At 41.2% G+C, this 15,452-nt stretch overlaps 1 protein-coding gene and 1 pseudogene across 3 annotated transcripts in view; both read left to right on the plus strand.

Moving 5' to 3' along the window:
• Window positions 1-15,452, plus strand: part of LOC131524708 (NACHT, LRR and PYD domains-containing protein 12-like) — a 183,473-nt pseudogene that overhangs the window by 101,598 nt on the left and 66,423 nt on the right.
• The window catches only part of LOC131524461 (tripartite motif-containing protein 16-like), a 50,122-nt gene that overhangs the window by 10,697 nt on the left and 23,973 nt on the right, over window positions 1-15,452 (plus strand). The window contains exons 5-6 of one of the 3 annotated variants that reach the window (XM_058751638.1): window positions 1,741-1,856; window positions 3,734-4,515. The exons of 1 other annotated variant lie outside the window; for it this stretch is intronic. In XM_058751638.1, the coding sequence (XP_058607621.1) occupies window positions 1,741-1,856; window positions 3,734-4,359 (742 nt within the window). In that variant the 3' untranslated portion in view covers window positions 4,360-4,515. Of the gene's footprint in view, window positions 1-1,740; window positions 1,857-3,733; window positions 4,516-15,452 lie in introns of those variants that run through there. One more of the 3 variants, XM_058751721.1, reaches the window with a different exon arrangement.

Consider the following 15,452-nt stretch of genomic DNA (forward strand, 5'->3'; position numbering starts at 1 on the left):
AAACCTATTTCAGTTAGGTTTTCAATAACTGCTATTATAATTCATAATTCTTTCTATTTTCTCTGTACACAACTTCCTAAACCATTTGCACATTCCTAATTCTATTTTATCTATATTTTTATTACCATATATTTATTATTTATTTTTGATAATTAAGTTATTTCAGTTATGTTTTCAATAACTGCTGTTAGTTTCGTTTAATTTTAGTTTGTCATTTTTTGACTTTCTTTCTTTCTTTCTTTCTTTGCCTAAATGCCTTAATTTTCGTTAAATACAGTTTTCAATACAACATATTTTACTGTTTAAACATGTATACAATATTTCTTACATTTAAACTCATTTAACAAGCATTTTAGAAGTAAAATGAAACATTTAATTGTCCCGAAAAGACAGATGCTGCTGCTAGGTGACTGACATCGCACATATATAACTGGCATTTAACCCGTTTAATCCCAAATTTTTCCCAGACATGAAAATATCAAAAATGATGTGCCATTAGTAACCCTTTGAAATAATCAATAATTATTTTTTTTAATTTTTTTTGAAAAGTGTGTGAAAAATTGTTTTATAGTTGGTCACAATTGTGAGCGGTGGGATAAGGTGAGTACTGAAATCACATATTTCTGCAGTCATAAAAATTGTTATATATCTTAGCTCAGCTACTTTAAACTGTTTGATCACATTCTAGGGTTACTGTTATGCATAAAAAAAACATATGCAACATTGATAGGAACACTGAGATAAAAAACAAAAAAAATTCAACTATCACAAGCATTTCAAAATGTACTTTTTTGTAAAATATAACATCAAATTTTTATATCAATGCTACGAGTATTAAAACATCATTATTGTATTTTTTTTTTTTTTTGTAATTTGAATTTTTAATTTAGTACAATATTTTGTCATTGCAACATTTTATTGTCATTTTCACTAGCAACTGCAATTGGATTTGTATTGTATACCTAAGGTCACTGTTATCCCACCGGTCACTATTGTGACCATCAACATGTTTACTCACTCTATGACCACACTCAACAAAACTAAATATATGCGAATGCAAATATTATACTAGACACCCTAAAGATAATGTGTACCAAAAATCTTTGTCATATCTTTGTTAACAATTTACTAGCCTTTCGTTTTGGAGCTTTCATGCAGTCATCTTCTCAAGGTGCAAACAGGAAATAAACTGCTCTGATCATGTGGCAATTTGCACTTTTTTTACGTCACTATTGTGACCAGTGGGATTAAATGGGTTAAAGTAGGCCTATATATTGGTACGGTAAATGTGTTAAAATATTCTTAAAGATTAAAACATGCTTTATTAAAATGATTTGTCAGATTTAATGCATCTTTGCGGATTGCGTAGATTTGCATTTGATATTGGTGGGGGCATGAGAGCAGAATACCTTTTTTTAGAACTTTTATTCTAACTGTTTTGGACTGCTGTCTTGAACCGGGTGATTTGTTCCAAATGCTGTGCTGGCAACGCACTGCGCTTCTGGTCCGGTGTGCTACTGTTCTTACTCTGCCTATGTTTTAAATCTGCATCTTTGAAAGCACGCAGTTTTCCAACGTATTTACTTTAACTTTTTAGGTAATATCAATGGTATTTCAGATGCATCGTAAATTACAAAAACATATATTTAATTGTTTCGTCAAAATTATTGCTAGGGACAATTTGGTAGTCGCTGGATATTGGAAGGGACATGTCTCTAGCATTTGTCCTCTCTCCTTCAGGCCAGCACGGGCTGCCCCTTCTAACCCCTGGTTATCCGATGTTCTTCGTGAGCATCGGACCAAACTCAGAGCGGCAGAGAGAAAATGGCGCAAATCAAACGATCCGTCGGACCTGAGTAGGTATCGGTCTTTGCTCTCACGCTCATACACTCCAGACACGCATAATCTCTTCAGAACATTTAATTCTCTCCTCTGTCCCCCTCCACCACCTCCCACCACTTCTATAACATAATGACTTCGCCACTTTTTTCACAGACAAAACTAGAACAATCAGTAGTCAGTTCTCACCTCCACACACACACGACCTCCAACCAATCAAATCCACTGCTAAAACTCCCATCTTCTCCTTCTGTCCCCTCACTGAGGTGGAAGTATCCAAACTTCTCCTCTCCAGCCATCCTACAACATGTCCTCGAGACCCAATCCCCTCACACCTTCTCCAAGAAATCCCCCCTACACTCTCACCGGCACTCACACACATCATCAACACATCCCTCCTCACAGGCATTTTCCCCACTGCGTTCAAACAGGCTCGGGTAACCCAACTGCTCAAAAAACCTACATTAAACACTTCTCTGACAGAAAACTTCAGACCTGTGTCTCTCCTTCCAGTCATAGCGAAAACACTCGAACGGGTTGTCTTCAACCAGGTATCATTGCTTCTTTCACAGAACATCAAACTGGACGCTAAACAGTCAGGTTTCAGGAGTGGCCATTCAACTGAGACTGCGCTACTGTCAGTCACTGAAGCCCTGCGAATTGCAAAAGCCGATTCCAAATCATCAGTCGTCATTCTGCTGGATCTATCTGCCGCTTTTGACACTGTCAATCATCAGATCCTCCTGTCCACCCTCTCATCACTGGGCATCACTGGGATTCCACTTCGCTGGTTTGAATCCTTTCTCTTTAAGCCCTTTACATAATCTGACATGGCTGCGGTTGGAATTGAACTGCAGGTTTCCTCTGGTCAGAGGAGAACTGGCCCTCCGACTGAGCCTAGTTTCTCCCATGGTTTTTTTTCTCCATTCTGTCACAGAGGGAGTTTTGGTTCCTTGCCACTGTCGCCTCTGGCTTGCTCAGTTGGGGACACTTAATTTCTAGCGATTATCATCAATTTGGTTGCACAGATACTATTTCAACTAAACTGAGCTAGACAATGACTTCTCTGAATTCACTAATGAAATGCCTTTAACTGAAAATTGAGAAAATTGAGTGTTTACATTTACATTTTGCACTTACAATTTGGGGAATACATAAAGCGATTCATCTTGAAGAGGCAATCCGACAAACGAAGTGCTTGTAACACCAAGTCTCAGGCATTGTTCAAATAAGTACAAGCTAGCAAGGGAAGGAATAAATAAGGAGAAAGAGTTTTTTTTTTTTATGTGTAGGGTGAAGTCAAGTGTCGAAAGAGATGAGTTTTCAGCTGTTGCTTGAAGATTGACAGGGATCCAGCACTCCGAATATGGGTGGGAAGATCATTCCATCAGCCAGGAATGGTGACCAAGAATGTTCTGGAGAGTGATTTTGAGCCTCTTTGTGATGGTACCACGAGGCGTCGCTCACTAGCAGATCTCAGACTTCTGGAGGGGATGTAGATTCTTAATAGTGAGTGCATGTAGGCGGGTGCTGAGCCTGTGGTTGTTCTATAAGCAAGTTTAATTTTGTTTAATGTTTAATCTTATCATTATACATTACTGACAGTCTATACTCCAATTTGACACTGTTAAGTGCTTTGACACAATCTGTATTGTTAAAAGCGCTATATAAATAAAGATGACTTGACTTGACTCACTGGTAGGTCTTTCAGGGTGGCCTGGGGTGGGGAGGTATCCAAAGCACATTAACTGGTCACTGGGGTTCCTCAGGAATCGGTTCTTGGACCCCTCCTCTTCTCCACATACACTACATCACTGGGTCCCATCACACAGGCACATCGCTTCTCCTACCATTGCTATGCTGATGACACACAGCTCTCTCTCTTTTCAACCAGATGATCCAACGGTAGCTGCACAGACCTCAGGCTGCCTGCAAGACATCTCGGCATGGATGAAAGAACATCACCTACAGCTTAACCTGGCAAAGACTGAGCTTCTTGTCTTCCCTGCCACTCCGACTCTACAGCATGATTTCACCATCCAGCTAGGTACTTCTACAATTACCCCATCAACTTCGGTCAGAAATCTTGGTGTGATCTTTGATGACCAGCTGACCTTCAAAGAGCACATTGCAAAGACTGCTCGATCTTGCAGGTTTGCACTACACAACATCAGAAAGATCAGGCCCTTTCTGACAGAGCATGCTGCACAACTTCTTGTCCAGGCCCTTGTCATTTCTAGGCTGGACTACTGCAATGCTCTTCTGGCTGGACTTCCATCAAATACAATCAAACCTCTACAAATGATTCAGAATGCAGCGGCACGACTGGTCTTCAACGAGCCCAAAAGAGCCCATGTTACACCTCTCTTTATCTCATTGTTTTTGTGTAAACCAGCTCCTGGGACAGTACTGTATAGTTTCAACAACCCAGCGGTTCTAATGAGCGCAGCTATTTTGCATTCTCTTCAGGTGAGAGTGGGTCTCAGTGCCACCGACTTGCATTTCTTTGGTGAAATATAGGTTTGTGTATGTTTTATTTAATCTATAAAACAGTTTCTTTGCTGTTACATCTAGGGTTGGGAGAGTCAGTAACACAAATAAAAAAATAAAAAAAACTTGTAGAGAGAACCTGGACAATACAACATCCCACCCCAGAATCAACACAGACACCAATTTAAATTAATCTATTTTAATTTATTAGTACTTCTTAAGATAACCTTAAGATCATCTAAGTGTACTCAACTGTGCTGTTTTGATACACCATGAATATGAAATAAAATGCACTTTTAACATACTATCTCTTTATTTAAAAAAATGTATTTAGTTACCACTTGTAGCACACTTGAATCCATCTTTCATACACTAGTACACTCAAGTGTACTACAAGTTTAATTACAAACTTTTTTTTTTTTAAATGCAGAGATAGTATGTTAAAAGTGCATTTTAGTTCATATTCATGGTGTCTCAAAATAGCACAGTTGAGTACACTTAGATGATCTTAAGTTTATCTTAAGAAGTACTAATAAATTAAAATAGATTAATTTAAATTGGTGTGTTAAATTAAGTTAAATTAAACTGACATACCTAACATAAAACATAGGAATAATCAAAAAGTGTTAGACAACTACAAGTCTCTTTCTGTTAAAGAGCGCAACAAATCCCTGAGTTCACTTACTCAGAAACACATGAGTCTGAGCAAACAGGAGGAAGAATGGCCCGGATGGAAGAAAGTCTCTCTCCCCTCTCCACAGATCCACGTCTTCTTATATTTCCACTCCTTCCCGTCATTATCCAGTCGCCCCAGACATCACCACAGACATCGTGACAAGAGAGAGAGAAGGAACAAACAGAACACATCCAACACACATATACACAATTATAACATTAAATACATCCTTGGATGTAACGGCTCTAAATCATTTTATTTTATGCAAAGCAAACTAAAGTGACGCGATGTCAGTCACAAATGAGCCGCATCTGTCTTTTCATGAAGATTAAATGTTTAATTTTATTTCTAAAATGCTTGTTAAATGAGTTTAACTGTAAGAAATATTATATAAATGTTTAAACAGTAAAATATGTTGTATTAAGAACTGTGTTTAACGAAAATAAAGGCATTTAGGCAAAGAAAGACTGAAAGAAAGAAATTAAAAACTAAAATGAAACGAAACTAACAGCAGTTATTGAAAACCTGACTGAAATAAAGTAATAATTATCAAAAAAAAAAAATATATATATATATATATATTTATTTATTTATATGTTAATAAAAAATAGATCAAATAGAATTATGAATGCGCAAATGTTTTAGGAAGTAATGTACAAAATATAGAGAAAAGAGAAAGAATGTCTCGGTTACATATGTAACACTGAATTATATGTCGACCGAAAATGCCAACAGGTTCCCCACCCTCTTGGATCGAGGCCAATGCAGTCAGGAGTAGGGTTTTCATAGAAAGAAACTTCAACTTAACTGACTGCAAAGGCTCGAAGGGGGCAGTTTGAAGGGCTCTTAGCACTAATGCCAAATCCCAAGAGGGTAGGGAGGGAGGCCTAGGAGGATTTAACCTCCTGGCCCCCCTAAGGAACCTGACGACCAGATCATGCTTCCCCACCGACCTCCCCTCTACGAGTTGTGGTGGGCGGAAATAGCAGCAACGTAAACCTTATGGGTGGAGGGGGACAGCCTGCGCTCCAACCCTTGCTGCAGGAAGGAAAACACGGCTCTGATCGAACATCTCTGGGGGTCCTCATGGTGAGAGGAACACCATTCGACGAACAGGTTCCACTTCAGAGCATAGGCCCGTCTAGTGGACGGTGCTCGAGCTGAAGCAATAGTGAGCGCTACCTCCTGGGGTAGGTCACCTAGAACCTCCGTGTCCCATCCAGGGGCCACACGTGGAGTTTCCACAGGTCTGGACACGGGTGCCAGAGGGTGCCCCGTCTCTCTCTGAGAAAGCAGATCATTCCTCAGAGGTATTGGCCAGGGAGGGGCTGTCGCGAGGAGCATGAGTTCTGGGAACCAGGTCCTGTTGGGCCGATATGGAGCCACTAACAGGACCTGCTCCTCGTTCTCCTTGATCTTGCAGAGTGCCTGTGCTAGTAGGCTCACTGGGGGAAACACATATTTGCGCAGGCCCCGGGGCCAGCTGTGTGCCAGTGCATCCGTGCCGAGCGTTGCCTTGGCTAGGGAGTAGAACCACTGGCAGTGGCTGGTTTCTGGAGATACTCTGGGGAGTCTCTACTCCCCTGGAAGTGCAGCTCGAGATAGCTCGTTGGCTGCCCGATTGAACACTCCTGGGATGTGGATGGCACGAAGGGACCTCAGATGCTTCTGACTCCAGAGGAGGGAGCGTTAACCACCTTGCCGGTTGATATACGCAACGGTCGCAGTGTTGTCCGTGCCGACCAGAACATCCCTGACCCGAAGGCGCACTCTGAGGCAGCTCAGGGCAAGGCGTACTGCCAGCAACTCGAGGCAATTGATATGCCAATGCAGTTGGGGACCCGTCCATACCCCTGACACTGCGTGCCCGTTGTACGTGGCACCCCAGCCGAAGGCCGAGGCATCTGTGAATACCACAGCATGCCTGGATACCTGCTCCATGGGCACTCCGCCGTAACTGCCGCCATATGCCCCAGGAGCCTCTGAAAAAAATTTCAGTGGGACGGCCATCCTGCCTGATAAAGTCTTGAGGCAGTTCAGCACCGACTGAGCACGTTCCTGGGTGAGGCGTGCTGTCTGGCTGACCGAATCCAACTCCATGCCGAGAAAAGAGATCCTCTGTGTTGGCACGAGTTTGCTCTTTTCCCAGTTGACCCGAAGATCCCTGTGTGCGCACAACTGATCACGAGACTGTGCGAGTATGAGCCAGTCGTCAAGATAGTTGAGGATGCACACCCCCCGTTCTCTCAAGGGAACAAGGGCTGCCTCTACTACTTTGGTGAAGACATGAGGCGACAAATATGCCTGACCCTCGAACACGAATCGCAGGAATGGCCTGTGTCTCTGGAGGATCGAGACATGAAAGTACGTATCCTTCAGGTCGATCGCTGCAAACCAGTCTTGGGGACGGATGCACCTGAAAATGCATTTCTGCGTCAACATCTTGAACGGCAGCTTGATAAGCTCACGGTTCAAAACTCGCAGATTCAAGATCGGTCGTAACACACCGCTTTTCTTGGGCACAATGAAGTAAGGGCTGTAAAACCCTGACCTCGGCTGGAGGGACCGGCTCTATCGCATCCTTCCCGCATGCAAGACAGGGGCATCGACGGCCTTGACTGAAGTGAACCGGATGCCCCTGAACTTGGGGGGACGCTGGTCGAACTGAATCGTGTAGTCGAGTCAGATGGTCTGCAGGAGCCACCGGGACGGACTGGGGAGCGCTAGCCAGGCTCAGAGAGACCGTGCCAGTGGAACCAACGGGGTGAACGACGTACCCGCAGTGGGGCAGCGTGGTGGAACACAGTGACCCGGCCCGGGGCCTGTGACGGCAGGGGGCGGGCTCTGGGTTTGAAGTGTAACACTCACCTGATTCCTCCTCGTGTGGGAGAAAATGCAGGAACTCGGCTCGAGGCTTGTGACAGCCCAGCGTGTAATGACCTGAAGCGGGGACTTGAGTGTTACAGCCCTTACCTGGTTCCACGAATGGGCAGGAGGGGTGCTCTTGGGCAACCCACTGCTGCCCACTGGCGAGAGAGGAGGAGGGATGCAATCCCATGATGCACAGTTCGCAACTCTCCTCCTCTTGAGACCCAGAGACTGAGGAATCCGCTCTTTTATTGAAGTTTTGGGTACCAAAATGAAACAAAAGATTGTCCACCCGGCCCTCCTCTGGGGGAGGGTGCGGTCACCATCTCCCGATGAGTAGTCTCCTCCATCTCTGGGTCGCCCGTCTCAGGGCCTCTTGCACTTGCCGCCAGGTCTGGCGGGGGCCTGAATGGGCTGGGCGTCCTGCCTGCGACTGGCTCCACGACACTGCCTGGTGGAAGGCTGCTGCAGCTGTGCGGGAGCAGGGGCGGCCGCAGAGGGCAGCAGGTTTCCTTCGGCGCGTGATGTGCTTGATCGCCTCAGTCTGCTTCTGTGCTGCTGAGAACTGCTGGGCAAAGCTCTCGACTGCGTCGCCGAAGAGGCCGGTCTGTGACACGGGAGCATTCAGGAACTGTACCTTCTCATGCTCCTTCATGTCGGCCAGACACAGCCAGAGATGGAGCTCCTGGACCACTAGCATGGGCATCGCATGACCCAGAGACTGCGCGGTCACCTTCGTCGCTCGAAGCACGAGGGCCGTCGCAGCATGTAGTTCATGTAGAACCGCCAGGTCGTGACCACCCTCGTGCAGGACTTTCAGGGCTCTGGCCTGGTGGACCTGCAGTACCGCCATGGCGTGGAGGGCAGAAGCCACCTCCCCACAGGCTCTGTAAGCACTGCCAGTTAGACCTTTCTCTATTGGACCTGACAAATACTTACAGACCCCGCAGAGTGGTATCGGCTGTTGGAAATAGTTGCATGGCCACAGACTGCTCCACCGAGGGGATGCCCGTGTACCCCAAAGTGGCCCCACCATCGAGGGTAGTGAGGGCGGAGGAGCCACAAGATTTGTTTCGGGCAGTAAAAGGTGCCTTCCACGATCTAGTGAGCTCCTCATGCACCTCCGGGGTGTGGCAGCCAGATGCGAAATACCGCATGCCAATGTCCATTGGCTTGTTTAGTTACACTTGAAGTGGATTGGTCTCTCTGGCAAGATACCTGGGGGATTTTAACATTCGTATAGATAAAAATGACTCTACTATGAACCAGGACTTTCTTTCTCTATTGGACTGTTTTGATTTAAAGCAGCTGGTGGACTGCCCCACACATATCAAGGGTCATACTTTAGATCTGGTCATTACCAATGGGTCATTTCTGTCACAGTTATTCTCCTCTGATTTTGGGTTGTCTGACGATTTGGCAATACCTTTTAATGTGGATTTGTCTCATTTGAATATGCCCTTGTCTAGAACTATTAATTATAGTAAATGGGTATCTATTGATCTTCCTGATTTTTCTGCTTTTGTCGAATCCTCACTAAGCTGTTTTTCGCCATCTGACCCTTTGGAGGACAAAATTTATTTTTTAATTACAGTCCTCTCATCTGGTTTAGATTCATTTGCACCAATGAAATCCCGTACAGTGGCCTTTGTACGCTCAGCTCCTTGGTATATTGATGAGCTGCGCTCGATGAAGGCAGCTTGTTGTAAGTTGGAGCGTAGGTGGCGTCTCTCTGGTCTTAGTGTACACCACCAAGCTTGGAAGGAACTGTTTCAGACTATTAACAAATTGGTCAATGGCTATAGTACTTCCAATGTGTTTGTCTCTGCACACCTCTGTAATAGATATCTTGATTGTTTCAGTTCTAAAATTGAAAATGCCCGCAAATGCATTACTTAAGTCACACGTCTCTTCCTGTTACATCTCTTACTTCTCTGGCACACCTTTGTCTAAATTTTCTTCTCTTGATCTGGCTTCTCCAAGCAAGGAGGTCTCTCTAATGAAAGTAGCCACTTCCATTATTAATCCTATTCCCACTCAGCTGTTTAAATCATGCTTTGCCTCCCTAGGCTCTGTTGTTCTTAATATAATAAATTATTCTTTGTCTTGTGGAGTGGTGCCAGCAGCATTTAAAATTACTGCTGTAACCCCTGCCCCCTCCCCAAAAAAAAAAAAAAACTTCTGTTGATTTTGGTAATCTTCATAATTTTCGGACCATCTCCAATCTTCCCTTCATAGCTAAAATCCTGGAGCGTATTGTGGCTTCTCAGTTGCATAATCATCTCAGTGATAACAACCTTTTTGAACCCCTCCAATCTGACTTTCGGAAACTCCACAACACTTAAACAGCTTTAGTTATGGTTACTAATGATCTGTTGATTGCTGCTGACTCTGGTTGTCTCTCAATTCTGATTCTTCTAGATCTAAGCACAGCATTTGACACAGTCGATCACGCTCTCTTACTTACTCGCTTAGAAACCGATTTTGGTGTTACTGACACTGTTTTAAGCTGGTTCAAATCTTATCTTTTAGACCGTAGACAATTTCTAATCTCCCTTTCATTTCAAAAATTTTGGAAAAGGTTGTATTTACTCAACTACATTCTTTTCTGGAATCTAATTCACTATATGAGACTTTTCAGCAAGGATTCAGAAAACTTCACAGTACCAAATCTGCTCTATTGAAATGTAGGATCAGAACGAGTAAGACAAATTTAAGATTCGATCAGAACATCGAAACTTGAGGAGCCGAAATTCGCGAGAGGCCCCAAGAAAACAGGACAACGTCATAAATCAGATTCCTAGCTCCGACCTCTGAAGGAAGCCTAACCAACAAGCCTCTTTCACAGAACAGCTCGCGACATTAAGACAAAAGAATACTTATTGATAAGTACAATGCCGGAAGGAGATCGTCAAATTTGGGACAAATAATCAAGGTTAATGGTCAAAGAGATGGCCATCACATGTGTTCCACAAGAGAAATCACGAGCTTTAGATGGACTTTTCCCCCCACACATACAAGACAAAGACTGAGACTGAAATTCTTTAGGAGACCTTTTAACCTCTCTCTGGTCTTCACCGAACATATCCCTATGTCTTACATAGAACTACACAGAGACTTTCTTTTTCATATGCACATAAAATCATCCTAAAAGGACATTGCTAGGCATAACACTATATTATGTATGTAACCACACATTAGACTATCATGTTTTAAGCACATATTATGTATGTCTTTTTAATAACTATTGAATGACTTTAAGGTTTATTCGTGTTTGGTATGTATGAGCTTGACAATTCTAGCTTGAAATGTTTCTTCCAATTGATTCTTTGTCAAATGTATCATATTCTGGTTATAGAAATTACATCCAAAAGTATACTTTGCCAGAGTGTGTAAAATTCGGACCATGTGACTGATAACGTGCTGATTTATGATGGAAGGAACAACCCTAGCTAAGAAAATAGCCTATCTAATTGGTCAAGACACCAAATGGGAGGTGTTCCAAAAGCCGAGTTTAAAAGCTCAGGACACCATCAAATCTGCCCTTCTCGCCCTTTTCTCTTCTTCTTTTGCCACCGCGTTTTGATGCTGCTTTTTAGTGCTCTTTGAGCGTGCTCTGGCCTACAGGCCAGTTGCTACTTAACACCACGATGAGAAGAAAAACCACCTAGTCTCGTTACATTCTTTCTTTCTTTTATTTTAGTTTCTTTTCCGTTGTGAGTTTCGTGTTCTCAGTTTAAGTTTTGCCGCCACGCCTTGTCTCCGAGTTCAACTCAAGCCTGTGACCGCCTCAAAACTTCAACCAGACCAACTCCACATCCTCAGCCAACGCCCAAGACATCCCTTCAACGACTACTGAACTTCCAGCCAATCAGCATTTGGAAACCCCCTTTTCCTGCAACGACGAGGACGACAAAAGGGAATCCCTTAACACAAAGGCAACGCAACGCAAGTAACCTCCAGATTCTGAGCTGGTGCATTTAATATAAATTTTAGCCTCATTGAGAAACTCAATGCGAGGGTTAATTAAGTGATTGATGGTTGTTCAGGTCTATGCAATAGCACATATTGCTATAAACTTGGGATTTCACATTCTCATTCTCTAAACTCATCCCATCTCTCTTTCTGCAACGTGTGAATGTGTGAATGCTTGTGTTCATGTGTTAGATTAGTTTATGTCTTAGGTTTATATAAATAAAGTCTTATTTATATAAAAAAAAAGAGTATCTTGTGTTTTGTGCTTACAAGTTAATGTCTTTATCTATCGATCTTGTTACTGTGCTTATTAATAGTTTTCACTATATTTTGGATTTGAATATCCAGTGCAGAAGTAATGTTATACGGCTCGTTCAGTGAATCGCTGCCGACTCAGTGATCAGCCGCAAAACAGTGATACTGTTCAAATTCCCTATAAAATCATAAATGATTCCCTTTGAGCTAAATTAAATTATATCTATGTATAAACCCTACAGAAAGTTACTAATGACATTATGCTGGCTACAGATAATGGGAGTGCTGGTCCCATTTAGATCTCAGCTCAGAGATCTGGGCACACCCCATGAAATTAGTAAAACTGGTACGTTAGCTTTAACAGTGGAAGGTACAGTTTTAGATTTTCAAAATGAATTAAAAAATCTGGGGGTGATATTTGACACTAATCTAACCTTTTATCCTCATGTTCAGAAGACAGTTAAAAAAATCATTTTTTCATCTCAGAAACATCACAAGACTCTGCCCCTTTCGGTTGCTGAAAAATTGATAAACACTTTTGTTTTTTCTCGTATTGATTACTGTAATGCCTTGCTTGCTGGGGTTTCTAAAACCACCTTAAGTAAGCTGCAGTCAGTTCAAAATTCAGCTGCTAGAATCATGACTAGGACCAGGACAAACAAGCATATCTCTCCAGTTTTAGAGTCATTACACTGGCTACCTGTCAGGTTTCGGATTGATTTTAAAATTCTCATGCTGACCTATAAGGCTTTGCATGGTTTGGCACCACAATATCTGTCTCAATTGTTAAATGTTTATACTGCAAGTCGCGATCTCCGTTCCTCTGATTCTGGTCTTTTAGTGGTACCTCCTACTCGTTTACGATCTATGGGTGATCAGGCCTTTTCTTCTTGTGCACCAAAACTCTGGAATACTCTTCCTTCTGAGATCAGACAGGCAGAATCTTTTAGTGTTTTCAGATCTGCTCTTAAAACATATTTTTTCAGAATAGCTTTTAAGTAATTTTTTGTGTCTTATGTATGAAGTTCATTTGACTTTTTAATAGTTATTATTGCCATTTTTTTTTTTCTTTTCTCTGTGTAAAGCACTTTGAGATGTAGCTTTAAAGGCGCTATAGAAAATAAAGTTTATTATTATCACAATTCGTCAGTCACCGACATGACTGAAAGGGAACTATGAATGTGCAAACGTGCAATTTTACAGATGAAAAGTACTTACAGTGGTGTATAAAGTACCTGAAAGCCATACTCAAGTAAAAGTACAGATACCTTACCAGAAAATGACTTTGGTAGAAGTTGAAGTCACCGTTTAGAATATCACTTGAGTAAAAGTCTTAAAGTATGTGATATTTATTGTACTTAAGTACGAAAAGTATTTTTTAAATCTTAAACGTACTTAAGTATTAAAAGTAAAAGTACAAGTAAATGCAAAATGGAAAAGAAGCAAATATATATATATATATATATATATATAAATGTTCATACACAGCTTGAGTAGCAAGATTGTGTTCAGTTTGAACTCCTTCTTCCATTTTGTATTTTTGGGTATGAATAAGAAGCACTTCATCCGGTACTTAATGTCCTTCATTCCAACATAAGAAAACATTTCTGGAATCTGCATCTGAAATGGCATTTAGATGTATTTACACAGTTTAACGTATCTCAGAGGGGACATGGATGCATTTAAACTACAGATGCATAAATAGGCCTAATGTTTTGTTTTTAACATAAAACTTTGAATGCTGATATTTAAAATAATTTAAGACATGAAAAAATAGTCGAAATGTGAAATTAAAACTGCCAGTATGTGGCAGCAAGTGACTGTTAATAAGTGAGTCATTGAGATTCAACCGATTCATTCAAACGACTGATTCATTCAGGAACAAAGCATTTGACTGTGTTAATGAGTGAATCATTGAATCATTTTTATCCGAGTCCATTGCTCAGAGACGCAAAACAGTGCTGTGATCTTTGTTTGGAACTATTTTCGTTGGCAAAATGAGCAAAAACAAGCAATATTATGTCTAAAATGTAAGTCACTTATTGCTTTACTGAACTTGTATAAAATGATTATTAAATGTGTTACCATGCTTATATATGCAGAAAAACGGTACTCTTTGTGTGATATAGATTATGTTAACTATATTAAATTATATAAATATAAAAAGCATAGAGAAGCATTTTTGCCGTCTACAGTTTAGAATGCCTGGAATGTTGAGTTTTAATAGACTAATAAATCAAAGTGTGTGATTTTGTGATATAGCGTACTTGATAATGTCAGATCGCACATCATTACAAAATGGATCTCAATTAGGCTAATTCATGCGCAGCCATGCTCGTTTTCATCTTTGTAGGCAGAAGAAATTTTATCGTGCGCACGCGAAAGTCTTCATTTTTGCAAATATCACTTTAGGGGCTCCGTAGGATATTTAAAACATACAAAAGTGTATTGGCTACAAATAGATGGCAAATGCTTAGACTCTTCTCCACTCTTCAAACACACAAGAACATCAGCCTTTACAGACAGTTTCTAGAGTAAAGAAAATGCTGTACTTATTCAAACATCAGTTCTTTATTTACCCTTACATTGCGAAGAAGTGGATGTCTGTCTTCAGAATGCGCTTGCGGCGCTTCATTCTGAATGGCGGCGGGTGGCGTTATGAGGTTTGACTGACAGTTTGAGGATCCAATGGCATTACAAGGCTTAGTCACAAGCTCTTTTGAATGCTTTTCATTGGTTAAATATTTGTAAAACCCACAAACTGACATTACTATGATCAATAGCACTGATTAAAATAGTAATAACAAAATATAAAAGAGACAGGAAGTTTTTGATAATTTTCCACACTAGTATGTGGCACAGTGGTTTGGAAACTCTGCGCTAGCGTATGCATACAGTTGAACTAGAGATGTAACAGTATGACAATTTCTTATCACGATTATAGTGAACTAAATTATCATGGTTATCAGTATTATCATCGTATTGTTAAAATGTACTGGAAATGTTCAAAAAGTACTCGCACATAAATTGTTTCACCAAGTTTTCTATTTAAAATCAACAAACAATAAATAAAATTACTTTTTGTTTGCATAGACGCTAAAACAATAACTTTACTAATGATATTCAGATTTTAAATGACAACATGACTGACAACTCTTTATCTACTAGCATGTATGAAATGTTCAAATAAAGCTTTGAAAAAGTTTCATAAAGTGGTAAACGTCACATTTCAGCCTTTAAATAAAGAAAAGGGTTAAGTCAAAATGATAATTGACTAATAAATGATCATATGTATTTTATCTGCTCCATGAATAATTCTAAATGCCTTATCCAAATTGTTTAAATGTGC

This window comes from Onychostoma macrolepis, chromosome 01, assembly GCF_012432095.1.
Source record: "Onychostoma macrolepis isolate SWU-2019 chromosome 01, ASM1243209v1, whole genome shotgun sequence".
NCBI classification, from domain to species: Eukaryota; Metazoa; Chordata; class Actinopteri; order Cypriniformes; family Cyprinidae; genus Onychostoma; species Onychostoma macrolepis.